Source organism: Lepisosteus oculatus, chromosome 5 (assembly GCF_040954835.1).
Source record: "Lepisosteus oculatus isolate fLepOcu1 chromosome 5, fLepOcu1.hap2, whole genome shotgun sequence".
NCBI classification, from domain to species: domain Eukaryota; kingdom Metazoa; phylum Chordata; class Actinopteri; order Semionotiformes; family Lepisosteidae; genus Lepisosteus; species Lepisosteus oculatus.
The window spans coordinates 58507807-58533718 of record NC_090700.1 but is presented as its reverse complement, the minus strand read 5'-3'; the positions used below and the strand labels follow the sequence as shown (position 1 = coordinate 58533718).

At 38.3% G+C, this 25912-nt stretch overlaps 1 protein-coding gene across 5 annotated transcripts in view; it reads right to left on the bottom strand.

Annotated features, from left to right (window-relative positions):
- Positions 1–25912, bottom strand: part of otud7a (OTU deubiquitinase 7A) — a 106982-nt gene that overhangs the window by 31952 nt on the left and 49118 nt on the right. For 3 of the 5 annotated variants that reach the window (XM_015343756.2, XM_069190720.1, XM_015343755.2), the window contains 2 exons: positions 25679–25810; positions 14678–14832 (listed from right to left, as the gene is read on the bottom strand). In XM_015343756.2, the coding sequence (XP_015199242.2) occupies positions 14678–14762 (85 nt within the window). In that variant the 5' untranslated portion in view covers positions 14763–14832; positions 25679–25810. Of the gene's footprint in view, positions 1–14677; positions 14833–15976; positions 16125–25678; positions 25811–25912 lie in introns of those variants that run through there. The other 2 variants (XM_015343758.2, XM_015343757.2) reach the window with 2 other exon arrangements.

The window sequence follows — 25912 nt, the reverse complement described above, 5'->3', positions numbered from 1 at the left end:
TACATAGTGGAATACCCACAGACAAACATGCTGTGCTATAGAACTATTCAGGACCCACAAAGTACATCAGTTCCAGGAAATTTGAGAATATGCTGCTAATCTAGATAGCCTATACATTAAGAAACAATACACGGATTAAAAAAAAGTTATTAAAAATGTATTATAACTGCAAAAAATTCACAAAGTTATCAGGAAAATGGCATTTTCTGTAGCAAGTGCACTGACATTTTATGAAATAGATATGGCAAAGGTAAATTCATTATGCTGATTAATATCTGTGATCAACAGGGGGTGGTCAACACTGAGTGTACTGTGAAAGTCACAGGCTGCTAAGGTATGTGGGCACTGCTGAAAACAATATACGCTGTTCATTTTTTATGCATGTTTTGCATCAGGTTGCAAAAGCTATCTAGTGTGAATTGCCTCATTACTCTCACAGAGCCTGGACATGCATGGACTGTTCCTGCTCAATCATCTCAGAGTCCTAGCAGGGTGCCATTCACCACCTTCCACTTCCAATAAATATTAAATGTCCCCATCTTCTGTGAGAGAGAACACCTGAGGTGACGACAGAAAGACTGGTAGTGTTTTTTATTCACAAGGATGCAGACTTGCTACAGACTGCGGTCAACTTTACAGTTTTTCTGTTCCTGCAAACCATTAAAGTTGTGATAGAGTGAGAGAAGGTTTTCATGGCAAATCTCCATCTTGGCTCAAACCCAAGCCACATGGTAGCCTTGAGCCAAGATGGCTGCTCAGAGTAACTGGAAACAGTTGTTAGAATAGACACACAGAGGGAAAAGAACTATTGGGACAGGCTCCAGCTGAATTAGCCCCACCCCTTTTTAAGAACCAAGAGTTACGTACCTAGAAAGAGAAACACTCTAGGAAACCTACACCTGGACTTCAATAAGGATATCAAAACTGACTGCTGTCATGTCGAAGGTCGTAGTGTTTGGTATAGAGATGCATTCCTGACAAAATATGGTCAGTCAGGGGAAAGAAAGATTTAGGACTCTATATCTAGGAGTGCTTCCTAGAACTGGTTTGCCAGCACTCTGTGGGACTTAACAAGCAATGTAACAGCTTGAGAGGACAGCAAGAATACAGAACTGAGGTCTATCACGGCCCTGGACAAATAGGTTATATGGTGGCCTGTATGCCAGGCTCAATGGAGCACGTGGAAGGAGTGAGGGACTGTCTGGTAAGACAGCAGTTTATCTTCTCACTGCACCAAAATAGTAACAGGGTCTAGATAGCATGGAGTCATTCATATTGCACGCCCTGAATCGTAACAGCTGCAGACAGATGGGCGACCTGAGAAAGTGTTTGTAAGACCTTGAGAGGGAGTTTGGAATATCTCGATTAAGAGTTGAGCAAGTTTTATAAGAACTTGAGAAGCATTTTAAGAGGGCTGGGCACTACACAAGAAAGCAGATTTCTATGCCTATGCCTAGAAAAAGAGACAGGTAAAGTGCAGACTGGCAGGCCTTATGAAGTAAATAGTAGAGAATCCTCCAAATCCAAGAGGACTCCCTGAAGGAGGGAGTCTGGAGTAAAAGAGGAGAGATGTGAAAGAAGAGAATGGCAAGACCTGTAGAAGGAAGGTGTCTGCTCATTCTTCCCTGGAAGGGAAACGATCAGTGGTCCCAGAGTGTGGTCAACACCTTGTGGCAAAGCAGTGTCAGACCACTGAATATGCTCGAGAAATAACAGAAACATACAGAGCTCCTATTTCATATCACAGTAACCAGGGACGTTACAAAGGAGGTGATGCATATCACACAGTGCCAGAATTAACAACGGCACAACTTCCAACTTCCAAGGAATTGCCTCTCTCCATGGCCTGAGTTATCACCTGATATGAGTCCAACAGGACATCTATGGGATCAACTTGTCAATGTCATCAACACGAGACAACTGTGAACAGCGAGCCATTTCCAGCCATCTGCACTTTCCCAGGAAGAGTGGTGGATCATCCACAGCTACCTGTTCAGAGTCTGACCTGGTCAATGTGTCAGCACTGCCAGAATTGTATTAATTACACACATATTTTGCATAATAAAAGGCATCAAGATCCAAAACATTAATGTGCTGGATGTATCTTACTGAATGACCCATCTTTTAAAATAAATTAAATATACCTTGAAATCAAATCATTACAAACTGAGTGTTTTTGATCATTCTTTAAACTATAAACATTTGTATCTTTTTAAACATTTTAGTGCTCCTTTTATCCTTTTACCTCATGCCATTTCCCATAAAATACCTATTCATCCTATACAGTACAGACTGAATATCTGGAAAGGAGAACAGATGACTGTTTTCTCACCTCCCCTTAGATCTCAAATGACATATCAGCTGATATACAGTACTAGTAAGATGACTTCTTGAATAATGTGGCTCTTTACCAGTCAAGAGAAACCAGTCAACCTGGCACAGCAAGATACTGATAAACAAATAAAGAAGTGTGGGTGATGCTGTTATCCCATCCCATCTGTTTCTTCCAAACTCTAGACCTGTAGAAATTTTACTTCATCTAAATTCTGAGATATCATTCTCGAAACATGTACCATGAAAACAACCTCCACCTATCAATTCCTTGTTAAAAAAGTGCGCTGCTTGCTACCCCTGCTGTAAGAGGACTCTGCAGGCTGGATACTTGATGCACTGTGCGAGCTGAGAAAGACTCAGTGCTTCTAACACAGTCTGACAGCTGTGACTGGACACATTCTAAAAGAAAGGAGTCAGACTGCTTCTTTTATCATCCTGACCACGACCCCTTCCTTCCTACTCAGGGAAAACACAGGGAGTTCAGGGTTGCCACCGGGGAATTGTTAGAGGCCCGAGAGTTAGCTCTTGAACAACTCCCTGAAAACCTGCTATGGTAGTCTAGTGATAGCACGAGCAACACTTCACATTCCAGCTGTTCAGAAATATTAAACCGCTGAAATCTCAATATTAACCTATAAAACACATCAATAAATTGGAAAAACATATAACACCTTTGAAATGTTATAGAAGCCCATAAAAATGCCTTTTCTAGTGAAGTGAGTACATAGGTAGTGCTGACATGGTGTGTCACTACAACGACTTCTGTCCTGGTTCATAACTGGACAACTGAGGCTTTGGAGATAAAACAAATGGCAAGACACCATACCTGTGCTCTTAAATTGTATACAAAGCAATTATTGACCTATCTAAGGCTTAAAAAGCAGCTAATGAGCTACACAGGAGCTCAAAGTCTAACACACAGACACAGGTTACAGTAGGTGCAGGTTATAAAACTGCAGAGCAAAATACAAGCAGTAATGGGAGAATGTACAGGAGCTGCTAATTACAATCACACAATGTGAAAAAAAAAACAGGTGAATCCCAACTATAAAGCAACAACTTAAAAGACATTGCTTTCAGCTTTGTTTGAAGGACTTAAAAAACACTTTTTCGCGTCTGAGGTTTGAAATGCAAGCAGCAATTAAAATATATTCATTACTGACATTAATCATTTCCTTGTCTTTGCACCTGCATGGCTACTGCAAGTCTCCTAAAAATATGGCTGTATTATGAATAATTAGGATGACTATTTGAACCCCATTATGGCATGATTGGTTATGATGTGTTAAGGTAAATTGTTAAGAGGTACTTCCTCAGATCAAAATGATAATCAGGTATATTAAGGAATGAGCAGAAATGAGAAGATACTCTAGCAAGGTCAGCTGTACTCAGAGTTAAATGGCTGGCCCAATGAGCTGACAGCTAGAAAACCACATCCCGGTCAGGAGTGTACCACGCTGCAGAAGAGCACCTTCAGAGGGACTTCAGGGAGCTTTGTGCTTTGAGACCAGCAGATGTCTTGGGCTCAGCTGCAAGACATGTATGTGCTGAACACAGGAAATCCCCCCGGATATACAGAAGGCAACCTGCAGGCAGGACACTCACACCCAGAATTCCCCTCCAGAAACAATCTCTCATTTTGTATATCATGTTCCCTGCAACATCTTGACCAAGGGTTGTCATCAAGAGTGGATGATGCATTTTTGGAAAATTCCACATCCATCACATTCTGAACAAAGCAGGAGAAAATCAATTTCACTCACTGACATTTTTTCCTCAACTTAAAATTCCTTATCTGTCTCTTTTTCCTAGGGGGAGTAAAACGTGGAATGTAAAAATTCTTACGTTTAAATGCATACAGAAGGAAAAAAAAATCCTAAAAACTATTCAAAACCACAATTGTGAGAACTACCAAGTGGCTCAATAAAGGTGTATGTCCAAGCACAGGGTGTGGTGGGTGGAGGGATGGCACTGTGGCTAAGGATCTGTGCCTGTGGCTGGAAGGTTGCTGGTTCAAAACCTGCGGCCGGCAGAGGAATCCTACTCCGTTGGGCCCCTGAGCAAGGCCCTTAACCCCAGCTGCTTCAGGGGTGCCGTATAAATGGCTGACCCTGCGCTCTGACCCCCAGCTTCTCTCTCCCCATCTGTGTACCTGTGTTTCATGGAGAGCAAGCTGGGGTATGTGAAAAGACAAATTCCTAATGCAAGAAATGTATAGGGCCAATAAAGTAAAGTGATCTTAGTGTAGTTTGTGAGCGAGATGTCACGATCGAGCCTGGGTCATGTCACTAGCTGACTAGCTGCTAGTAACAAAAATGTCAGTGGGCCAAACGCAGTCGAGGGTAAGAGGGGTTGGTCAATCAAGGCTCTCTCAGCTCTCAGCAACACAGCGAAGAGCTGAGAACCCCCACAGCTTCCTGGCTGCCTGAGGTTTGCAGTACTGTGGGCAGAGGATGTGATTCTCCACTAACTGGCACTGAACCTCCTGCACAGGGCTATGTAGCCTATGGTGTGTTAAACAGATTACATTTCCTCATTCTCCCTTGTGCAGGGTTTGTACAGTAGCTGTGAGATATAAAAAAATAAGAGAAATATTCTTTATTAAGCTTGTAATATTTTATTTTGTTAAATAATTTGCCTGTATTAGAACTGCTCTGAGCAAAGCACTGGAATGTAGAAGTATTATGCATTTTCTTGCAAACAGTGTTTTTCCTTCACAATTTTGTCATGGAAAGAAAATTTCCCCTGATAAAACAGACCAGGGTAATATAAAGGCCAGTAGTTTTCAGGAGCATACTGTATCAGGTTTAATTTTTGTTTCTTCTTGAGTTGCATTTTCAGGAATGGATGTGTGTGGCCAAGCACACAATCACAGTGAACATTCTACATATACTGCAGAAATGCTACTCTTTCTAAAAGCTTTTCTTAACACTTTTTAAACTTCAAGATGGAGCAAAGTTCACATTCTATTTTATTCCATTTTTGTATTTTACAGAGAGCCTTTTCATGGGGAGCACCATGAAAACAGAGAGTCCAACCAACTCTGAAAGCATCATCAAAATATTTTTGTGCTGCAATAAATGTGAGCAGGATTCTTAGTGTACATCAGACCACCTAGCGTGTTTACTATTTTTAGAAAGAATAGAGTGTGGTGGAAAAAGATGTGAATGTGGATATCTAATTTAACATGACTCTCGGTCTAGTCAACATAAAGGCGGTATGCTGGTAAGCATTTGTTTTACCGAAATATACTTTATCTCTTAAGAGAACTTCTGCATGGAAAAACACTGTGACCTTTGTCAGATGCATGTCAGTTTTATTCTCGCTTTAATGAAATTTGTAAGATTGTAGACCACATGGTGGCACTGTGAGCTTTACCAATTCTCCATTAAAAACCAGCTACCACCAACACGTACAGCATAATAGATATGGCCTGTCTGCTTTAGGCTTGCATTTTTTGTATTGCATATATACTTATCTTGGCACCCTATTTTTTTAATTTACAGTTTTTTCTAAAACGGTATGTTTTAAAAAAAAACTATAGGGCAGCACAGTGGGGCAATGCAATCAATTCCAGTCCTGGGGTTCCATCTGCATGGAATTTGTATCTTCTCCATGTGTTTGCATGAATTTCCTCCAGGTGCTCTGGTTCCCTTCCACAGTCCAAAGACATACTGGTAGGTTAATTGGCTTCTAGGTCAACTGGCCCAGGTGTGAGTGTGTGCGTGTCTGTGCGTGTCCTGCACTGCACCGGCGTCCTGCCCAGGGTGTACCCTGCCTTCCTCCCTGTGCTTGCTGGGATAAGCTCTGCCTCCCTGCCAACCGGTATTGGACGAGATGGTTAGAAAATGGATGAAAGGGGAAAGAAAAGTATACAGATTCTGTAGATTTATAAAATGTTTCTGGGGTCACTTTGATCATTTCATCGCTGATGATAGTGGGTTTGACTGTTGCACAAGCCCTGAATTACCTCAACACCAGCATTAACCTGGTGAACAATCAAGGGAGATAGGAACCAACATGCCCCGCTGTTCAAGAGAACAATGAATGTTAAGGGCTGGCCGAAGTCAGTGCACTGGGTCAGTGTCAGTGGGTCAGGGAGGGAGGTGCCATAAACTGATCATTCAGTTGTGTAAATATACTGATACATACCTGTACAGACAAAAGGCAATTCATCTCTAGAAACAGAAGCACAGAAAACGACCCCCCTGGTCTAGGCTAGTGCACTTTGGACCAGTGGCAGTCACTGGAGTTCTGTATGTTACACCTATAGTCTAACATTGAGGCTCTTACCTTTTTGATCTGCAATCCAGCTACTGTAAAAGGGAGAACTTCTCAGATCTACTCAGCCAAAGGGGCTCCATTCTCAGATTGCACCAACTTACAGTGAACAGAAGACACTGCACACCAATTTCACACTAATGAAACAAAGACACTACACTACAGATCTCATGAGCTTCAGGAGAACCTCCAAACATAAAAACAATTGCTAATATGAAAATATACTCTTAACCCAAAATAAACAATGTACCACAACATTAAACAGAAACATTCCCAAAAGGCTTGTTTGTTTTGATACACTCAGCAATTTGAATGATAGCTCCTAATGTACTCCCCCTTACATAGAACAAGTTTCTATGTACTGTAATTTACTTTTTTGGGGAAATTTTTTAAAAATTTAATCCTTGTATAATAAACTAATCTTCTGATTGCGGTTCTGACACATTAATAACTTTCACAGCTGTCGCCTGTCCATTTATATCAAAGGAATTCAAAGGATAACCATCCCTCAATCTCAGTTTAACTTGTGGGGTAATGTTTTTTCATCTTCATATTTTAAATTATCTTGTCTGATTTCTTTAGACTGAAGGAATGTTATTGAAATGTCCCCCAGCTCCTTCAGTATTCTGACATGTCCTTAAATGCCTTCTCTTCACAAAAGATGAATTACAAAGCTACTGCACTCTTATGCTGTGGAGTGATTTTTTTCCAATTACTAATACACTTCAACAAATTGTAAAAACATAACTGATAGTTGGGAAAATAATACTTCTGATATTCATGTGACTACCATCCAAGTCACATCTCAATAGTATAGCATTTGAGAAGAGTCATGTCAGGTTCTATTCCTATAAAATAAATTGACTGCACTGCTATCACTGTCAGACATCCCAGCATAAAAAAGCCAACATACACACTGTCCATCAAGGTACCCATAGGAGCAATAAAAATCGAGCATGTCATTTTAGGCCACAGTAAACCATTACATCTAAGTTGAGCAATCAACTCATCTTTGCAACTCATGATCATGTGAAATATACTGTAACAATCAGGAGTAAGGAAGTCATAGTGTTTCTGCTGTTTTTTAATTCTTTATTCTTTACTTGTATTAATAGAGTATTTTTAATATTTACAATTTGTTTTCTATAAAAACAAGTAACCAAATTTTGTGTGCCCACATTTTTGGACTCCTTTTTGTTATTTACAGCAATGTCACTGGGGTTCACACAACAGAAAAGAAACACTTAACATATGTTGTTGAGATCACCCACGTCTAAATGCTACAAAACAATTTACAAAACAGGCTTGTATCTTGTAGTATCGCCCTTTATGATAATCAATGTTGTGACACACAACTGCAAAGGAATAATAACATACTGTATGAAATAAAAAAGGGCTTTGAGCTGAAATCTTGTCGAGCACAGAGTGTTTCAGTTTTGCATTCCGATTAGGAGCACACGTGGGTGTCCAAACAGAAAACTCCAGAGAAGCTGAGATCCCACACGATCTGAGGACAGCCCCTTCAGTTGTGCACACTCTGGAAGTCCAAAGGATGCTTTCAGCCACTCCTCTGGAAAGAACTCAATTTCACATGCATCCAGATCCTGATTCCATTTACTAAATATCTTTTCAGCTGAATGTACAGCACCTAACTGCTACATCTATACCAACTTGGCCACTTTGTTCTTGGACTACTGGAACACTGTCTTTTAAAGCTGCTGACTTCTTATAAACTGAATCTCAGCATCAGTGTAATTCCAGACTGACCCTACTCTTTCGCACTCAGCTCTCAGAATGTGTTTACAAATATCACACAGCGCTTAAAAATACTCCAGTTGGGTGGAAGAAGACAGGACAACAGGCTGAAGTTAAGAGACTTTACTGCTATGTGGAGATGATCTTTTTTCCATCTGTTATGTAACATTCAATAAAGACTGGAGTGCTTATATGTGGCAATTAATTGCAAGCTGTTATACTGTAAATGAGTTTCATCGATAAAAAATCATAAACTTCCACATTATTTATTGTGCTGACATTTCTAACAGCCTCACTTCAGCTACATAGAAAACATTTTTTGCACCATTTGCATAGTAATATAGAACTGATTAGAAAAGAAATGAGGATTTTGCTAAACAGTTTTATGACCATAATGTAATTTTGTTTTTAACCGTCCACATTATTTAAAGAAATGCAGTAACACTTTATTACAGAAATATCGAAGCTTATACAGAACTACTTTCCCTCTTTGCTACTGCAGTCTTTTGATAAGGCGTTTTTATGCTGTGCTTGATTAGTCATGCTCAAAGCTAATTAAATTGTTTAATCTAAATTAAATTATTATGTTTTACTTTAAAATAAATACGGAGATGCCTTCAGTTTAATGCAAATTAATCCTCCCCATCAGATGTCCTGATTTTGGCACAAGAACCGTTACCATGGCCACCATTAAGACACACAGAGCCATTTTCTCTCTGTGACTATTGGGGAATCATGGGCCCATGTCACGTTTCACGAGTTTTAAAGTATTTACTCTCTTTAACCATTGTGACAATAATCTCTCGAATAATCTCTCTTTTTCTGCACAGAGGAAACTAACAACTACAATAAATTAATTTTAAAATATAACAAATATAACTGTTAGCATCAGATAATAAAATACCTCAACCCACTAACTTCCCAGACCTTAAGCAGGCCTCTTCAGAACTCTGGCCTGGCACACTAGTCTACTGTTGCAATACTCTGATGATGTCCATCTCCATAGAAAGTGTACTGGCCGTAGTATGAAGTAAATAACTTGAGGGTTGACCACCCAAAGCCCAATGAGTAGAATCAGAGCAGAAACCCCCCTCCCCTCCGGCACCAAAAGGTAGTTTCAGTGCCATTTCCCCTAGAGGGCAGCCCATCAACATCCTTGTCCAAGAAATGAAGCATTTCATGCAAGCCACCTCACATGGCAAAATTCTCCTCAAAGGCTAATACAAGTCCCACCTTCACTAGATAAATATGTGCTCTTTTCCCCTGTGAACAAGGACTCCCTACATTTAGACTGCAGAAAAACATATCAGTAGGGGCAAAATGAGCTGGTGCGTAAAGTGAAAAGATTTAAAGGTTATATTTTAAGGAGACTTGTTCACTTGGTGGTCTGTGCACTACTGTCTGTAGTGTTGCGCTTGAACTCATACCTCAACTGTTCAAGGTCGAGAATAAGGCTGAATCTGATCCGAACTTAAGCGACATTCCGCCACTGATCCGTGAATCCTACAGAAAAGGAAGCCTCACATCCATTACCACAAACGCACTCAATTTGTCTAGTAATTTGGCACTCCCTGAGACAGTCATGACCACAAGAAACTGACTGGCTTTTGGAGAAAACAAATGTTAAACTATGAATTGGCTACATTACTCTGCTCTCCTCCCCACTGATAGCTGATGTGTGGTGAGCGTTCTGGTGCACTATGGCTGCCGTCGCATCATCCAGGTGGGGCTGCACATTGGTGGTGGTGGAGGGGAGTCCCCATTACCTGTAAAGCGCTTTGAGTGGAGTGTCCAGAAAAGGGTTATATAAGTGTAAGCAATTATTAATTAATTATTAATTATTAAACTGAAAGCAGGGCAGAACATGTCTGAAATCCCACCTCGTCCCTGCCTCATTCCAGAAACGACATGAGGAATTTCATATGGGAATAGAAAGCTTGAATCATAATTTGCATTTTCGGTCTTGAGGGAGGGGTGGGTGCCCGGTGCACATTCATATTCTGCACGTGATGAACAGCTTTAACGACAGAGAAAAAAATAATTCAAATACAGATGAACACAAGTAAAACAACATGACCGAAAACTCCTCATCGTGTCTCACTTCAAGAGGAAAGGATCAACTCATCGCCTTCAAAATACAGGACCTTTCTGCAATGTTTTAACAATCTATGACAAAACAATCTATGTCATCAAATCAAATAATTATGCCGTGAATGAACCAAAAACAACTGACTTTGTTAAATTACATTTTGTTTTCTTTACGTTTAATGAGTCTGAATGTCAGATAAAATATGGATTCGTATTCATTAACCATAAAGCATCTGTGGCTAGAAACAAAAATATTTTGCTGAATACCATCCATTCCATTATCTGCTTTTTTTTCTGAGACGCATGTATCACAAGTGATATTTCCTTATAATTCCCTATCAAGCTTTTATAGCACTTTGGTAACCTTTTGTAACCAAAAACAGTATAAATGCATTCTGATAATTTGCAGATGTTTAACTCAAATACACTGGCCAGGGTTTAAATAAAGTATATCATTTTTCCAGTACTTATAGCAATGGGATCACTGAAAAGGTGCCAGAATAAGTCACTTTAAGCTGCAGATATACATTACAGAACACTGAGTGTGCACCTGTCTTACACTGATCAAATGAAATACATCTTATTGAAAACAATACAGGAAACCAAGACAAGCTAGATGTAGGCTGTTGCATGTGAAACATAACAGATCTTTCATTTCAAATTGAAATTTAAAAAATTGTCCTTCCATAACATAATAAGCAAACTTAAACATGACGCATAATGCGATAGGTTTTGTGCTGTTTATACTAAATATAGATTATATATACACACACTGTTATCTCCATTTCAGAGCTGTAATTTTAATTCAAGAGGAATAACATCATCAAATAAGAAAATGCATCAAGGAATGTTTATTGAGGAGTTAGGTATAAGCAGTGGCTTAACCCAATTGGCTGAGGACCAACCACCTGGCCACAGGACCAGGATGAAAGGAGCCCCATAGAGACAGAAGTATTAACCAGGAAGTAGCTGCAAAGCTGGGGAATGGGTTGAGTTGGAACAAAATAGACAGGCTTACTATGGGATGTACAGTACGGCTTTTCAAGAAGTGATGTCAATGATAATTACAAGCCGGTATAGCACATGTATAAGAGACCTTGGTTTTTCATCCATCTCAAACTTTGACACAGAGTTATACTGTACCTTATTCCTTAAGCAGAATTAACCAAAAAAAAAAAACAGCGATGAGACATGAGACACTGCTATATCTAATAAATCATCAAAATCAAAACACTTTTGATGCATGCCAAAGAAAGTGAGAAAACAGAAGCATTACTGTACCGTATATTCAGTATTTGCAAATGCAAGGCCTGTATGTTATAATCATACCCTAGACACTTGAACCTGTGCCTGGTGTGGTAATCAGCTGAAGAAAAACTTGATTTTAGCCATTCATTTCAGCGATCATGGCTAATTTATTTTTTTGTTTTGTCCTAGAGTCTCTTGTACTTAATGTCATCGTTATATCCAATAGGTTATATTATCATCAACCAATTACTGGTGAGAACTGTTCACTTGGAGACTGGTAAGCAGTGTACCTGCTGCTCAGCCGTGATGGTTGGGACTTAGAAGGAGCTCAAAAGAGCTTAGGCTTCTCTTTTGATTTATTTGGTTGTGGTGTTTTGATTTTTGCCTTACAATGTGAATCAAGGCACTGGTGATTACAACTTTACAGCTGTGTGTTTGGTGTGCCTGTTGGTTTGGAGATGCCTATTTTAAAAAATCCTGTCATGTCACACCCCAAACCAGCTATTTAAAAGTACAGTTTGTCTCTGGGTTTGTTATTACAGGGTATTCTATGGATCAATTCTCATAAATGTGTAGCATGAAGACCTACAGTCGTTCACAAGTGATTTTTATATTTTATATTTTATATTTTTATATTTTTATATTTCAAAACACCTCTTGTGACAGGATTCACTGTTTTCAGATACAATATTATAAGAGACACTCAAAACCAACAAACAAGAAATATCAAAATTATTTATAAATTTACTTTGCATTAAATTAGCTTGTCACAATATTTCTCCTTCATATCTAGCGAAGGGAAGTTTACCACAAATCGCTCTTTATTTTTAAAGACTGAACAGTGGTGAAGTTACACAAAAGACTTTTAATGGAGAAAATGACCTATTTTATTAAAGACCTGGAATACCACGTAAGATACATTTACAGATTTGCTATTTTTCCATAGATTGGATCAATTTTTATATGTCTTGTTAGAAAGTCTGTCTTAGACTTTTTACAGCTACTTTTTAAATACACCTGCAACGTAAAGTGTTTTTTTTTCTGTGAAGAAATCAAATCTACAGATATAAAAAATTGGGTAAATTTAATCTCATGGAAAACAAATGCATATTAAGCATGCATTTAATGCCTAGTGTGTATGAGTCACTCAATCCATCTACAGTTCATTGGGAAACATGTCTAAATGTCAGTCATATGTGTCCATGAACATTCCATTAATAAAACAGTGCTTAACTATGATTCACAGGTTCTCTTCCAAACACATGACACATAGACTATAGCTTACCGTTTCAGAAACCCACATACAGTAAGTCTTATAGGTTCAGTAGTGCTGAACAGTCTGGCTCACCATTCTTTTAAAGTTTTCTGCTACGTGTGGGCCAAATTATCACAGAGAAAATGTCAATCAGATGTCTATCAGGAAGACAGGAGAAATAAAGATGCCACTAAAATGCATCTAAATGGATAACTCGACATTGGATAATGGATAAAAACCTTTCACCCTGGGCATTTAGGCAAATATAGACTAAAAACACATTTCTTATTAATTCCACTGCCACAAAATAACAATCTAAATGAAACATAATCCACTATACATACAAGGAAAGCTCTTCCAGGATATGGTGTGTTCTTTTAGAGCAAGCAGCCATTGAGAATTATGGAATGTAAATATGATTTAGCACTATGTTTCACAACACCATTAAGCAGAAAAAGAGTCTATGGTTAAACAGACTTCTGTACGTACTGTATATATGTACATGTATGTATATGTATGTAACCTGTTTACTGTACACTTTCGCTTGGTGTTACTATTTGTTGCTATAATATGTGTCTGCCCACTAGCATCAATTCATTTTTCATGATTCTTCACTGTACAATTTTTATTTTTTTTTAGAAGACAACGGTAAACTCAGGAACAAGGAGTTAAACACAAAACATCTGAAGGAAAACTTTAAAGCTGCCAAACAGTGCTACAGACAATAACAAGATCCAGGAGATTCACTTTGGAAACTTCATTAAACTAGCCGTAGAATCTAATTGTCTTTTCCACTCAAGGCAAAACTGAGTCTGGAGGTTTCTCTGATAATTGGAGCGTAACAGTTCATATGCAAAATAACAGCCTCCGTCTGTACCACCGTCTTCAAATAACCATCTTTAAATTAAAAATATTTACCATCACCTATGTACCATCACCACACCTAATAAACTCTGAGGGAAAACATAAAAGGATAAAGTGTGTTGATCCATTAGATCTGTAGAAAACAAACTTCAACATGTCTTTGTTACTTAATATTTAAAAAATATCTCACAAGATATAAAGTAGGAATACGAGTCTTGATTTGGTGATACAAGCTGGAAATAAGAAGATGAGTATGTCCTTATTTAGTCATTAGCTTAAACACTTAACATTCTACAGATTAATTTCTGGTGTTCAAAAAACTCTGGTTTTATGCAAACAATCTTTGCAGTGGTTTAACTTCTTGTCAGGATACAGATGGATCTATAGGAATGCAGTCTTACTATTTCCAGATCCATAGAAAGCTATGTGCTCTACTTACAGGAATCGAAAAGAATAAAAAACAGTTGAGAAAAAAGACTGCATCTACTGCATCTAGTAAGTGCAAGGACTATAAACGATCCTCTAGCTTCGCTCTAATACTTCTGGACTTGTACAACCCTTACACAGAATTCAGACAAGTATTTTCTGAAGTTTCACGAAAGGTACACAAGAACCTTGTATTGTGTCAAGGCCATGGTATGTAAGATTCATACCACCAAAAAAAAAACAACACAGAGGACAAATCAGAGTTGGCAACAATGCTACAAGAATTTGTTTATACAACAGTACACACCTATAACTGGAAAAGGACCTTCCTGTTCCCATTCGTAGCAAAAGAAAGCAATTTTGTACAACCACAAGCTCATTATGCTTCTGTGACACCGCAAATCGTCCAAGAATCAGCTTCCTTACCTTCCAGCAGGTCTCTTGCCAGACCCGGTTCTGCCCCTGTGGACCGAACAAAGTCTGACAGGACCGCGTCCATATCAAGAGTCATGTGATCATGTGGATGTGCTGCCCAGGCTGCAGCAGAACCCTTCGTCGTCGCCAGGCTTTTAATCTCTCATCTGGAAACACAAGGACACTTGACTGAGAGAGGGAATCACTCGAGAACCATTTGTTTTGCCTTAGCCGCACGTACACCAGTAGTGTAGTTACTATAACCAGTGAGGAAGGAAAAGGGAACTTAAGAGCTAAGATTTGTGATTCATCATCATAGTTCATTAGGGCTGCTGTTCAGTCCAAGCATACATGTGGTTTATTTGATTACTCATTCTCAATTTTAAAAGTTAACATGAAAAGCCTAAAGAACATAAATCAATGTTCCAAACAGCTGTTCACTATTGTTAATGATTCTTAAATGGGTAGATACTGTAAATACCATGTAAAGCAATGTGAGTATAAATCTATAAAATGCATTCTGAAAATGCATAAAGGACAGTTATGTAATAAAACGCACTTTCTCAATATAATAATACTTTAACGCAATTTAAATTGACTACTTATTCCCTGAATAAATGTGAAACAGAGAACATGCTCTATGGTATTGCTCACACAACAGAGCAGGAGAGCTAGAATCAGGAATGTAGCACAGAAGGAAAACCTCTCATTCTGTTAGGGTCACATGTAGAGGCAGCAATAAATCCAGTAAGAAACATCACTTGTCATCAAGTGTCTTGTTCCTCACAGAGCTGGAGGCAAAACAAATGTACAGATAACCATGTTTCAAAAATACAATTTTCAAATAAAAACAATTTTCAATACTATTCCCAAATAACAACAACCTGACCAGTGAACGCTTTAAGAAGAAAGTAAAAAAAAGTGCCCCTTTTTGTGCTCAACGTCATTTTCTGAAGGAGGAACAGAATAAAAACACAGAAAATAAACAAAATGAACTACCTAAAGGGGCTCATGCACAAGCACAAACAACGAATAGAGCAAAATTAAAATGTCTGTTAACACATACTGTAACTCCCCCCGATAGACGCTTGGCCAATAAAGCAGAGACATGGTCCTATGATTCTGTTAGAAGTGAGCCCACAGCATTTCGCCTTGCAGTTATCTGCTCAAGATGAATACATGGGCCCATTTTAAGATATTTTCCATCCACTGGTGTTGTTGAAAACACCGCAGGAAGCACACTTCTTATTTGCATTAATGAAAGCAAAAGCAGCCATCAGAATGCTAATCTCAAGGAAAACAGCCCTTTACCTGAATCCACCAAGCACCTGTTACTCTGCAACCAGCCAGAAACTAAGTGAGGAGAGCCTCTTAACCCATGCCCCTCTGAGAATGACACTGATCCTCTCAATGGAAAAAGAAAAAGAAAAAAACTATTTCACGAGGTGACCTCTTCGTGCTCAGTAGGAAGTAAAGTTTCCTTTGTCAAGTGAGCCACTTGTTCCACGCGCAGAGCAATGCAATGTGTATTCAGAAGCTTACTGTCAGCATTTTGTACCATCCTCTAGCTGAGGAGACTAACAATTCCACTAGTGTGTGATAATGACTCATGTCCTAGAGAGCAAGAGCATTCACAGCTACTCGAACCACAACACCAGTGAGACGGTCCATCGTGTTTTACTTCTTTCTGTTGTGTTTTTATCTCTTTGTTTTCTTTCCTTTTTAAACAGTTGATTGTCCACTGGCTACTTGGCTTACAGTTGTCATACAGGTACACTAACCAGTGTCAACAACCTATCCCTTATTTATGGGTATTTTCTGTATTTTGTATTGATTTATGTATTTTTAGGACTGTCTGTAATATCATTAATAACAGGTTTATACTCTGTTTCTAGAATGTTACTTAAACAAGACAAACAAACATGTGACAAAACATTATTGCAGAAGTTACAGTATATAACCTATACTTCTTTGATTTTCATTATAGCAGAGGCATGCTTTAAATACTTCAAAGTATGAATCTACTCTGCATGATCCAGTGCTTGATAGGGTATTATTTTATCATTCATTACACAACTGAAACATAAAAATATTTTCTCCCTCTCTAAAGTACTGTGGCTGATTAGAATTTATCTTGGATGTTTTCCAGAAAAAGCATTAGAAGAGGTATTTTACCCTTTATTAAATAATGTTGGTTATACACAGTACAATATGGACAGACGCTAAATATTGGAAGTATATGCGAGTGGTTAGAAGTGATTAATTAGACAGCACCAGGGACAAATGACGAGCTCATTCAGTAGAAAGACTCTGAACTTCAAATACCCTTGGAAAAAAGCCCCACCTACCAAAGGATCTTATTTACAGTATTTTCATATGAACTAATTAGACTTTAAAAATCTTTATTAATGCTAGCATGTTTGCACGTTTTGTTAAATATTGAGAGTATGCTCTGACCTGTAGTTTATCACAAGAAGCAAAAAGGTATGGAATGACATCGTGGATTTCTTCTGCATAGTTCAATCAAAACTACTTTCAAATGTACATTTCAAATGTAATCATCGGCATTGTTTAAAAATAGAAAAAACAGCTTTGTCCATTTTGTATCTTAGATACACATGCTGCTGTATGTTCAATAGCAACCTTACGTTTTTTTATGTTGTGGGCTAGTGCATCCACAGGTCAAAGAAATATGTGGAAATGTTATTTGAATTGATCCTATTGATCTGTTTGGAAATGTTAGTTCAGAGTAATTTCTGGGTGAATATTCTCCCAATCTTATATTTCAGAGATATGAAAGGACCAATTATTACAAAGGTAAAGTAGTTGAGGTGGCATTCTGGAGTAGCGGTTAGGACTCTGAACTCGTAATTAGGTTCTGGGTTCAAATTCTGTATCTTATACCCTTGTGCAAGGTACATCACTCAGATTGCTGAGGCTGTATATTGAGATACTTATTTAACCTGCAAAGGAACAAGTAATAGGTTTATTCCCTGCTGAAAAAAAGAAGAAAGAAAACACAATGTTTCAGCCGTGAAGCCTTGACACCTGAAGAAGGCTCCACGGCTGAAACGTTGTGTTTTCTCTCTTACTTGTTCCTTTGCAGCCTACGCATGCTGACGCAGCTACCCTCCTGAACTTATTTAACCTGCTTTGGATAAAAGTGACAGCTAAATTAATTAATTTCAGAATCCCTCTTCATAGATTTAAAAACACTAACACACAGTCTTGTGCAGTAACTTCACAACTGCTGCTCCACAGCAAGTGTAGTACAGAGACACTATACTTCCATGCTTAGAAAAACATTTTGGTCAGTAAAAAACTCTTTGTCGTGACAGTGTACAGACAAGTGACAAGTGTGAGGACTCATGTTTCTCACCAAACCAGAAATTGAATTCTTGCTGCAAACAAGAGAATATCCACCTTAAGAGTAAGACCTGCAATAGCTAGCCAAAAAAGTCTCCTTACGTGACATTTAAGAAATCAAATTTGTTTTATCGTTAATAAAACATCTCATCTGCTTACTGATTTATTGCTGGCACTTTTATCTTAAGGGATGTACATTTCACCCATTTATACAGCTGGGTATTTTACTGGTCTGGTGAAGTGTCTTGTTCAACGGTACAACGGTACAACAGTGCTGTAACAGAAATTCGAACCCCCAACCTTCCAGTTACAAATCCAGAACCCAAACCACCACTCCACACTGCTGCCCTTTTTAACGCTTGCTGCTCATTTTTAATGCATCGGAGAAAAAGGGAAAAAAAATTCTTCCAGCTCCCTCAGATCAAAGCCCGTTTGACAAAATTGTGTTTTCTTCTCAGAGGCTTTACTTATCACAGTGCAGCATGCCTGGCTGAAATTCACAACACATGCACGGCATCCTGTTGTCTGACATGGACATCTGCCAATGAAAAGGATTTTTGTTTTATTTGCAAGCAAAAAAGGACATGAAGCAGAGCCCACCAACATTTTGAAACAATTAGACTCAACTGACAGGATTCTCAGATAGGGAAAGGACATGTCCTGAAATGCTCCATCTCAGACAGCTGCTTTTGTATGTTGTGTATGTGGGGATTTATGGACTTAATGTTGGTATATTACAATAGTCAATATTACAAATGCTGGCATGTAAAATTATGTTGTGTAATAATAGCAGCGGATACAAATAATGCTATAATCGCATAAAACTGCTTAAGAGGTGATAATAAACTGTTCTGAGTTACTGTAGCTATACACCAAATCTACAAAAAAAAAAACAGCAAAAATTCTGTTTTAATCACAATTGCTATTTATCACCGAGATAGTTCTAGAGCTAAAAACCAGTAAAACACATTGAATCCGACTCCATGGTTATGCAAACAGCTTTTCAGTTTTGTTTTTAGTATTCTAATCCAAGATTCAATTGGCTTCTAAATTCTCTGGTTTATCTTAATGATTCTTCTGATTCCTTTATAGCTTCATATAATTATTTGGTGACAAAATCTTTCAGATGAATATAACAGGGTATATACCTTTCCTTAAAGACTAGCATACTTGCACTTATCATGTACTGTATAGCCAATGTGTATATATAATTAGTTTATTACAAAGTTTAACAGTGTATTCACACATCATGTATAAGACACATATAAGATATTTACAGCTGACAAACTGTTTGCTCCACCAAATCAGTTCACATATCCTAAGTAAGTTTTGCAGCAACACAAGAGTTGTAAGGTAGCAATGCTGTCATGCTGCCTTAAAATAAAGTCTTGTCTTCACTGTCCAGCAAATGGTCTCAGCTCACTTATGGAAAAACAAATACATAAATACTGGGTTCTGTCAAAACAATAAGAAAAAAACTGTTTTTCCTTCCGAAATAAATAGGAAAACCATTCAAGTGAATTATCAAAAATAAAAAATAAATTATTATTAGAGAAATATGGGATTCATAGATATTATTAAGGGGTATGTTGAGAAATGTGAAAAATTTCAGTTTCCCACAAACAACTCTTTAAAGGAGTTAAAAAAAAAAGCAAACAGAAAGGCAAGACTTTTACCTAAAAAAAATGAAATTAATATAAAATATTATCCCTTAATGGCGTTTACATGTTAATACAGAACAGAATAACATTTTTAGCAAGGAAAAATAATTATTAATACTTTAGCTTATGCATAATTTATAACAAAGTGCTGCATTTGAAATCACCATTCTGGTTCATTTGACCCACATATCAAAAACTCCCATCTTTCTATTCATTTTGCGATGTCTTTCAGCAACATTAAAAAAGAAAGCACTCTACCTATTAAAGGGAAGTCCAAGGCAATGCTACACTTACAGCCTTTGGGTGAGACAGCTGAATTAAAACAGATTTAAAATTAAGATCAAAGCAATTTGAATCTATATAAGAGTCCTGCTACAGCTCTGGGACTGATAGAGGAGGTTGAAAATCCTAATGTATGATTTGAGGCCTCCATCCATATTTCAAAAGCAGTGAATCCAGTGGATTTTGTTTTATCAAAGCCTTACTTTATCTAGTTGCAGACTACTACAGGCACAGAACCCATCTCTTGTATTAAATTACTTCTTATCATGTATTATTTCTTTCACCGTTTATCTGAAGGATGGCCTGTATTGTGCATAAAAAAAGACATGAAAAATGCAGTCCAAATCAATACTATAGGAAAGAGGGGCCCTGTCCATTCTGGTAGAATTTCCCATGTTTCCCAATAGTTGGATCATATACTGATTAATTAATTCCCTTTCCATTTCTCAAGGCTTTGGATATGGAATATACAAAAAGTATAGCTACTGACAAAACCATCCTCATTTCAAGAAAGCCATGTGCAATTGACAGTTAGAAAGATGGTTATCAAGGTAAAAATAGGCAAAAGCCATTTGTATTTGCAATATTATTGTTACATATATTTAATACAGATAATACAGATAGGTTTTTAAGGATAGCTCAGTTTGAAATCTGGATATTTGCTGTGACTAGCCTTGACTAGTCATCAAACTTAAGGATGTTTACATAACTCAACAGTTTTGTCTGGGGAAAACACATTCTTACTTTATTATGTAATGCAACTAAAAAGGCAGAATCAGAATAACTAAGGAATTCGACTAGGAGAAAAAACTCCCACCAGTTTCTACTCTCCTTCCAAAACATGTTTTTCTGTGGTGAATTCTAAAGAAGGTCAGAATAAGTGAGTGAAAGGCTTATCCCCTGTCACATTGCTACATAAATACCAGTCCTACAAATCCATACCATTGCAAGACCCAGTCAGCTCTTTAAATATCTGATTCATGACTGGACTCTATAATTAAGGAATTGGTATTACTTGACAGCTACACTGGAATTTTTTTAACATGTAATGTATGTGTCCCTCTTCTACCAGGTTTCCAATAATATCCAACATCTCTTTATCAGCCCCAACTGTTAGTTGTCTTGCCAAAATGACCAACAATAGTCTCAGAATTGTACTTCTCTCAAACCAGAATAATCCAATTTAATTTTCCAATTAGTTACATAATTACTTGATGCAGAGAAACATTTCACATTTTCTTTTCCAAAATGAAACACTTCTTTACAAAAAGAAACAGTATAGTGTGTCGGTTTGCACTGACCTCCGGTTTACTGTACGAAATGTTGTGCATTTTAGGAAAACACGTTAAAGAAAATGATCTTCATCAGCTACGAGCAACCAAACGAGGTAGGGTATGGGCAGAACAGCTCATTTATAACTTCTTACGTTGCAAAACAGTTAAATATTTTATACGTTTTGGAAACACGGCACATGACAGATTTTTTAGACATCAGAAGGACATTCTAAAAGGCACAAAATTGCACTGGAAAGGAAAACAGACTGGGAACATATAACATAGTCCTCTGTTTAAGATTTCTTTTTTAAACTTCAAATATGGATTTCCCCGTCATGATAAATTATACTGAGAATACAATTTTAGATAACTCTCTTCTTGCATTTTCCAAAATCAAATTTCTTCAATGTTCACACCACAGCAAATAGACTTGGTTTTCGTCTTTGGAGAAAGCAAGAGCAAGGTGTAAGAAAATAAAAGTATGTCTGATGATTTGATTCCCCGAAACGTACTGGACAAAAAAGCTACTGAATGGAAAAATCACATCAAATGAGCTTGAATAGGGCACTCGTTGTACGTCTGCAAAATGAAATGGGGAAAGGTTCCCCTTGCAAGGTTTAAAAAGTGCCAGTTCTATCAAAAAATTCCACATTAACACAGACGTTGTGCATTGAGGCTTTTATTAGTCACAAGTTCAAAACAATGAAATGAAACACTTGATTCAAGCAAACAGGTGAAAAAATATGTGGGGAAATATGATTTATCTTATCAAGGAATGACTCATTATCCTGTCGGTACCATTGATGTCTCCACTTTTAATACGTTAATAATCTGAGTGTTGGTGCCACTAGTTTTGATGTGGAGAAAACAGCTGGTCTTCTGTGTGATGCTGAACATTTAGCTACAGTAGAAAAGCAACGCAAAGTCCAGCTGCACATGTATTATAGCTGAATGGCTATACCTTATTAAAGCCACAAATGCAATCTGTCAAGAAAAGTAATAATAATAATAATAATAATAATAATAATAATAATAATAATAATAATAATAATAATAATATTAATAATAATAATAATAATAATAATAATAATAACAACATAATAACATCACTTTATTAACCCTTTACAATTTCTTGCATTAGGAATTTGTCTTTTCGCATACCCCAACTTGCTCTCCATGAGACACACAGACAGGGAGAGAAGCATGGGGTCAGAGCACAGGGTCAGCCATTGTACAGCGCCCCTGGAGCAGTTGGGGTTAAGGGCCTTGCTCAGGGGCCCAACAGAGTAGGATTCCTCTGCCGTCCGCAGGATAAGAACCAGCAACCTTCCAGCCACAGGTGTGGATCCTTAGCCACAGAGCCAATAATAAGCTGAATCAAAAATAAGCTGCTCTTTATAATTAGTAGCTGTTGATAATGCTACACCAGCAAAGAGGTGTACAAAGGATTCTCTTAAAGCAAGTCTCTCCATTTCACCACAGTAGCTAAAGAAAGAAGTCAAACCTTGAGCTGAAAAATCAGTGAAATTCTACACTGATGAACTAGATGGATCTAATCATTCAAGTATGCAGAAAATACAACTGAAATATTGACATTCTTTACAAAGGACAGTTTTTGACTTAAACTCTGTATCTTTGTATCTTTTCAGAAGGTTGGATGAGTGGCCACAATTTCTACACACAAAATAGGTGAAATGATTCATGTTAAAAAAAGATTAACTTTTCATGCCATCTACTGATTTTAGCACAAAAAAAATGGATTCTAAAAAGAATTCCCAAAACCTATAGCAGTGCGTCCCAATCTCAGTACTGGTGACCCACACCAATTTGGTTTTTGTCCTTGTGGAGCCCTCAGTTATACAATCATTGATTGTTCATTGATTTTAATAATAATAATATTCCACTCAAAGCGCTTGACAGGTAATGGGGACTCCCCTCCACCCCCACCAGTGTGCAGCCCCACCTGGATGATGTGACAGCAGCCACAGTGCGCCAGAACTCTCACCACACATCAGCTCTCAGTGGGGAGGAGAGCAGAGTGATGGAGCCAGTTCATAGATTAGGAGGCCATGATTGATAAAGGCCAATGGGAAAATTTGGCCAGGATGCCAGGGTAACACCCCTATTCTTTTCGAGAAAAACTTGAAACAAAACGCAAACATTAAATTGGAACTTCTTGGATCACGTAAGCTTCATTTATTTAATTCAGGTGGTATAGAATGAAATCCAGCAGGTCTGTGGGGCACTGAGGCCAGGACTGGGAACCACTGGCCTATAGCTAGAGTATTTACAGAGGGAACATAACCCTGATTTGTTTCCTACTAATGGTCTCCAATCCAGCTCAGAGTTTCCTTTTCACGTAATTTTCATAGGAATACAAAAAAGCAAAAAAGGAAACGATCTATGACTAAGACTAAGCAAAGTATAGTGCTCTTCTCCCAAAACAACACAAAAGAGTGCCGGGCTCACCCCAGAAGCTGCTCTTTGGGAAGACCTTGCATTGCCGTGGCAACCGGGCTGTCACTCGTGCCACCCACCTGTCACTCAGCGCCGGTTGCCATGGAAACAATCTGACAGGAGACCCAGATCACCTGGGGGCAGTCACCATCTTGCCTGTCCGGGTGATTGGGGGATGTATAAGGACTGTTCAGACTCTGCTCTGGGCCCTGTCATAAAGCCAGGAATCTGAGCTTCTGTGATCCCAAGCTTGCTCCCTAGCTTTGTCTCCTGAGCTTTGGTTTGGAATCCTCACTTTGCTGTCTTGACCACAATTCCCAGATCTCCCCCTGGCTTTTTTTATGTCTTCCCTATGTTCGACCCAGATCACCTGCATTCTGAGGCTTTCTCCAGCGTGATGACTTCACTCCTGCCTGACCATCTCTCTCGGTTTGCCCTTAGTGCTGTTGCTAGTCTCCACCTCTGCAGTGAGCCTGCAGCTCCACAACCGCTGCTCGGCTGCCTGTCTGTGGAGCTGTATCCCTGCCTGCTCACCTGTGATCTCTGCTTCGCCTGTTACACCACCATCCCCTGTCAGCGTGCTGCCCGTATTTCCCCTGGGTTTCATCCACCTTTTGCCCATAAATTGGGATTCTCCTATACAGCTCCCCGTCAGCAGCTTGTCCCATGAGCTGCGAGATCGTTAAACAGGTTAAGATATTGAATAACAGAAAAATGATTGGCTACAATTTCCAGATGGCTTGGGAAAAGACCACAGAGAGAAACTTCCATTTTTCATTTTCTCCATTGTTTCCTAAATGAATATATTTAAGAAGCATTTAAGAAGTTTATCACAAAACCCAGCACAGAGTAGACAGGACCTCTGCAGTGCAGAAATAATCGATAATTCTACATTCTGCTTGCTTCAGTAATCACCCAAGGATAACACAGCCAGCCTTATCGATAGGCGATCTTGTCTGTCTACTCTCACTCATACCCTTTCAAATCAAATATGGACTGCTCAGGCATCCCTAGAGCACCTGATGTCCTTGGAAACCATCAGCCTGACCACTGATGTTTTCATAAAAAGAATGACAAAGAAATGCAAAAATGGAAACCTGACAGAAATCCACTTCCCTGTCAATCAAGTTAAAATACTGAATTAGGCAAACCTACGAGAACCTACAAAATATCCCTGCCTTCTATCTATCCAAGAACTATAACATGAGTACAGCTTTATCCTGAGTTAATTTTACAACCTGTCTTTTTATTATAGTTCACTTAAATTACATTTTTGGCATTAGCAGATAAGTGGAAATTCCTTGTTTCCTCAGACAAGTTAGATTCAGATTTCACTGTTTTTCAGGAGAAAGTACTTGATACAGCACTATCAGCAGCCCAGAGCAACTAGGGCCATTAAAAATACATCAGTTTTCAGCATGTCACTAAGAGTGAGGGTACACAATCAATGTAGTTTTAGGAAGAATTTCAGGTACTTGTTTTCCATAACTTCTTAGATCACAACATGATTACTTAATTCCAAATTCCAAATGTCCATCTTAGAAGTAAAATTAAATGTTCCACATCAGATGTTTAACTGTCTTTTTAGGAAGTTGACACGTGAGTACCTGCTGATAGGTACTGTACTTTATGAGCAGTGTCTCCTACAGTTACAGACCCAGTGAGTGAGCAGGGCTTGAGTTATAAATCACCAGAAAAAAAATCCTTCAAGCTACTTCTTTACTTTGTTGTTAAAGTAAGAATAAGAGATCTTTCCTATATATTTCTTTTTCCATGGCACTTAGCAATCTCCACATAATTGAACATGGTAGCATTTTGCTAGAGAATGCCCCCATGATGCTTAAAAAAATGTGGTATACAATATAAAAGCCACAAGATGCAGTTATATACAGTAAGACCATGGGGAAAAAATTAAATTGCAATACCACAGTAAACATCCAAAATAGGAAAGAATTAGCACATATTGTACTCACGTTTTTTTTATAACTTTTCACTGTGGTTTCTGCGATAACCTCCTAATGGACATGTTTGTGTCTGAGCCTGTGCTGGTCATTTTAGTTCTGTGGTATGAGAGCGAATGTTCACAAGGTGGTCTCTGATGAGGCCTGAAAAACACAAATCAGAAACATGATGGGGTTTGAGCACAATTTCAGAGAAGCAGACACTAGATCAAAGTGTCTATATTTTGCTATATCAGGAAGGACAGT